Source organism: Berghia stephanieae, chromosome 6, assembly GCF_034508935.2.
Source record: "Berghia stephanieae isolate SIO BIC M18660-M18661 chromosome 6, UCSD_Bste_1.3, whole genome shotgun sequence".
Classification (NCBI taxonomy): Eukaryota; Metazoa; Mollusca; class Gastropoda; order Nudibranchia; family Aeolidiidae; genus Berghia; species Berghia stephanieae.
Window position 1 is genome coordinate 16,923,133 of NC_088365.1, and position 5,000 is coordinate 16,928,132.

Sequence of the window (5,000 nt, forward strand, 5' to 3'; positions counted from 1 at the left end):
TACTACTACTACTACTACTACATTAACTCGTATTATAAGTTATTATTATTATTATCGTATTATAAATTCATGATAGGATTGTATCCATGAATGGTTTGAAATGTGTAAAGAGCAAAACATCCCTATGTCCGAGGTGTTCTCTCTGTCTGCCACCCTGGGTGATCCTGTCAAGATTCGGGACTGGCATATCTCTGGATTGCCTGCCGATAAGTAAGTGTTCATGCCTTTACAATGTTATTTATAATATATTGAGATTTTATATAGCGCAATATCCACTAAATGTTCTCAAAGCGCTTTACAAAGGGTCCCTGACCAACAGCAACACGTAACATGTAAAACGAGACATAACGCCTGTTAGGCGATATTTAAATTTTTCCGACAGAGACAACGCTGTTGACGGCCAGGTACTCATTTTACACCTGAGTACGGTGAGAGAATGTGAGTAAAGAGTCTTTTCCAAGGACTCAAATATGCGCCGAGCGAGGCTCGAACCCTGGACCTTCCGATCCGAAAGCGAGTGTCATACCACAAAACCACATAGCCGCACAATATATACTGACTAATATATACACTGCCAAATTGCTGCCTTTGTGACTGCAAATACATCCAAAGTGCCCACATTATTTTCGTACCACTGAGACTTTCACTAATATTTTCTTTGCAACTAGATAGTAAGAACAATAAGGAAAGCTTTCATTTTCATCATCTAATTATTAGTTACTTATTGATCGATGCTGTCAGCACAGGTTCTAGAGATCCTCTTCGCTGGACTCTACTTAGTTTTTATCATGCCTTATCCTGTAATCAACCTCTTATCAAATCGCGTTGGCTTACCATTTACAGGCACACATATGACCTAAAAGTGTCGAAAGACAATCATTTTTAATGTCTCAGCTAATGATTATGATTTACGACGCATCTATTCACTATTTTAAAGAAAAAAAAAGAATTAAACAAGAACTTGGCATGGAAGACTCATCTGATTGTAGCATTCACCGACTTTTACAAATATTGGTGACCTTTTAAATCATTTCGTTTTCAAACGTGACGGGGTTATTGTGAAAATTCCAAGAGTACAAGATGTATAAATCTGTTTCCACGTTCGTGAAGTTCGTTATCCACAATCAGCTCACATAAGCTTGCAAAAATAAGAAGAAAACCAACCAACCCGATCACTTGCCTATTAATACTAACGTTATGACATACTAGCGTAGCTCAGTTAAATTTTAATCAGTGTCAATTGGATTCAATAGTCTGATGTCACGTCGCCAGCAATGGCGACCATCATGGCTCTAAACAAAGAAAATCGGTAATTTTTATTCTTCATGCTGGCTAGAACGTTTCAAATGTTTTGTGATCAGAATGTGAAAAGTCAAAACACGATCATATTTATAATGTTATTTTTCCCCTCTGGATGCGATTTTATGCTCGTCCGAGAAATATTTCATAAGGGCATGCGCCATTGTTCCGATAGTTTAGAGCCATTACTAAGTTACCATGCGTAATTGCGAGGGAAGTGACGTCACGACTGTTGAAGCGTATTCTTCTTGAAGGAGCCAACCATCAAGTAAAAAAGAAGCATCACAATTCTAATATTATCACATTACTTTTCTATAAATATATATTTTTGTTTTGTATTCTAAACGAATTCTAAATAATTGTGTATTTTAGCTACTCAATCGACAATGCTATCATCGTGATGTCAGCCAATCGCTGGCCTCTGATGATTGACCCTCAAGGGCAGGCTAACAAATGGGTCAAGAATATGGAGAAGTCCAACAAGCTGGAGGTCATCAAGCTGAGTAATCCGAACTTTGTACGGTCTCTTGAGAACTGTCTACAGGTATGTCAATTTGTAATAGTATTAAGATAGTAATAATAATAATAATGATGATGATGATGATGATGATGATGATGATGATGATGATGATGATGATGATGATGATGATGATGATAATAATAAAAATGATTTAAAAATAATGATAATAATAATAAGAAGGATAGTGGTAGTAGTAGTAGTAGTAGTAGTAGTAGTAGTAGTAGTAGTAGTAGTAGTAGTAGTAATAGTAATAGTAGTAGTAGTAGTAGTAGTAGTAGTAGTAGTAGTAGTAGAAGTAGCAGTAGTAGAAGTAGCATTAGTATTAATAGTAGCAGTAGAAGTAGTAGTAGTAGTAGTAGTAGTAGTAGTAGTAGTAGTAGTAGTAGTAATAGTTGTAGTAGTGGTAGTAGTAGTAGTAGTAGTAGTAGTAGTAGTAGTAGTAATAGTAGTAGTAGTTAGTAGTAGTAGTAGTAGTATAGTAGTAGTAGTAGTAGTAGTAGTAGTAGTAGTAGTAGTAGTAAGTTAGTAGTATGTAGTAGAGTAGTAGTAGTAGTAGTAGTAGTAGTAGTAGTAGTAGTAGTAGTAGTAGTAGTAGTAGTAGTAGTAGTAGTAGTCGTTTCAGGAGGAGAAGAAAGAGGAAAAGATTCAGAAGGATGAGATATTCAGGGCATTGGCAGAAATAATGTGATTGGAATCCTCTTTATAGGTAGTGACGGAACCGGAATGTGTCACAGTACAATCACAAAGACCGCGTCTTGCATTATATGAATGTATCCTGTTGGAGGAAATTGAAACATTGTGGAATGAAAAGAATAGTCATTATTATTCATGAAATGATCAATACATGTTTTTTTTTAACCTTTTCATCTCCCCAGTTTGGCAACCCATGTCTTCTAGAAAATATTGGAGAAGAGCTGGATCCCATCCTGGAGTCTATTCTCCTGAAACAAACATTCAGACAGGTGGGCGATATCCTCTGTTTATTATTTTAACTGACACTCGACTTTCTTTAAATTTGAGCACGGATATCTATACTTTATTTTTCTTCCAACAAAGTTTGCACCGTTTCAATATTTCAATGTACATAAAGAGGTCTAACTCCCTCTTTAGAAAACAAGGTTGCATTGATGATTATATTAAATTTATTATCAATTCATAATAGCCGCCAGATCTGAAGAAATAAGATGACAATATAGAAAGATAAGGCAGTTTACAAAAATGTACATATTTCTAAAATTCATGACTTTATCGTTTCGTTTTACCATGACCAAACACATATCATATCATATCAAATCATGCATGGGTTATAGGCTACTACTAGTACTGAGAGTAAATCATTTCAGTGCCTTTGATAAGTACATAGTCTGACTAAAATATAAAAAGCACGTTATTACTGTACATTAGCAACCCGCAAGAATCGTCGCCATGGAATTACACTTGCAAGTTTAAAACCTACTGTATTTTAACAAGACATTGTTTTAATATTTTAATTAAGTTCGGATTTCATGAGCAACAGGCTAATGGTAGAACTTAAGTAATTAATTAATCAAATAGCATCACACAATTTTGTTGAACTGTTGTTCTCTCTTAAAATAGTTAAAGACGAAAAAAACTGCTTTGGACTTTGATTTGGACAAAGTGTGGTCAGAGAGTCTTTAAAGAATCTAAACCAGAACTGGAAATTAAAATGGACACTGATAACTCTCTTGATGAAATGTTTACAGAGGCATTTATACGATAGTGTCTGTAAAATCACATAAAGGCATTTATTTGCTAGTGTCTGTAAAATCACACAGAGGCATTTATACGCCAGTGTCTGGAAAACATCTGACAGCATACCACATAAATCTTTGACATTTAGATATGCATGAATCACATACATTCAACAAACAGGTTTATGTCAAAATCTGTTACTATCTCGTATTAGAACACTTCTAACTAATAATTATTAACTTTCCTGTATGAGTTTATTGACCTTTTTTGTCATTTATGTCATGTTTGTTGCACCCTATTCATTTCTCTCGTAAATTTGACTTTGTTATGATGCACAACAAAATATTATGTTTGTCGTTTTATCTATGAATGTGTTCAACTCGCGGAATCAGACATGATTTTAAATGTTACACAGTGGTGCGACAAGAATACGCCTGTAATGTTCTCGAACGACACGCTTTTGTATAGATTGTATGCAGATGACGTCACTCGGGCCTTTGTTATTGTTTTTGCCATCCGCGTTTGTGAGTTGTTCTCACTAAACTGTATTAACCTGACTATAAACGTTCATGGTTACACAGAGTTTGTGTGTTGGTCCGTTATACATCCGGATGGCAATGTTGTGAACTCCTTGGCCAAGTGCATTCTATATATAGATAGTTCGAAGATGACGTCACACAGGTCTTTGTTATTGTTTTTTTGCCATCCGCGTTTATGAGTAATGCTCACTGAACTGTATTAACATGACTATCTATAGATAGTATGCCCTTGGCTAAGAAACTCATAACATTGCCTTCCGGAAGTATAACGGACCAACACACAAAACTGTGTGTACCCATGAACGTTTATAGTCTGGTTAATACAGTCTAGTGAAGAATCACTCACAAATGCGGATGGCAAAATACAATAACAAACGTTTGAGTGACGCCATCTTCGTTCTATCTATATATACGTTGTAGAGTCAACTATGGCATATGAAAAGACTTTGGTCGAGGATGGAGGATACTGTATGAAATTTTATAATGAACTCAGATGAGAAAATGATCTTGTTAAATCCGCATATTACAGACAAGTGACACTCTTATTTGTGAAATGATAGATGTTAAGTTTGTAGGTGAAATAAATAAACCGATTTCAGTACAAAATAAAATCTCTCTTTTCTCGTGATCAGTAAAAAGTTAAGCTTCTTGTTATGTTGTAAATTTTAGAAACATTATTGTTGTATCTAATTTATCAACTTTTTATGTGCACATCACTTCTAAACAAGTATGTTATTTGTCCTTTTTGATTATTGCACTTTTCATATTTCTTATATTGCACTAATTTCCTCTTCCACAAACTTGTTTTTTCTTCCATGCCTAAATCTTAAATTTTTATGGCCAAGAATAATGACGTAAGTAAATTGCTGTGTTGTATTGAATATCATTTTCAATTTCAGGGTATAATTTGTGGCGAAGCTTGTTTAACT

General features: G+C 34.8%; 1 protein-coding gene across 1 annotated transcript in view; it reads left to right on the top strand.

Moving 5' to 3' along the window:
• Window positions 1-5,000, top strand: part of LOC144974579 (dynein axonemal heavy chain 3-like) — a 216,277-nt gene that overhangs the window by 156,657 nt on the left and 54,620 nt on the right. The window contains 3 exon segments of the mRNA XM_078917583.1: window positions 77-210; window positions 1,672-1,843; window positions 2,695-2,781. Coding sequence (XP_078773709.1) covers window positions 77-210; window positions 1,672-1,843; window positions 2,695-2,781 — 393 coding nt within the window.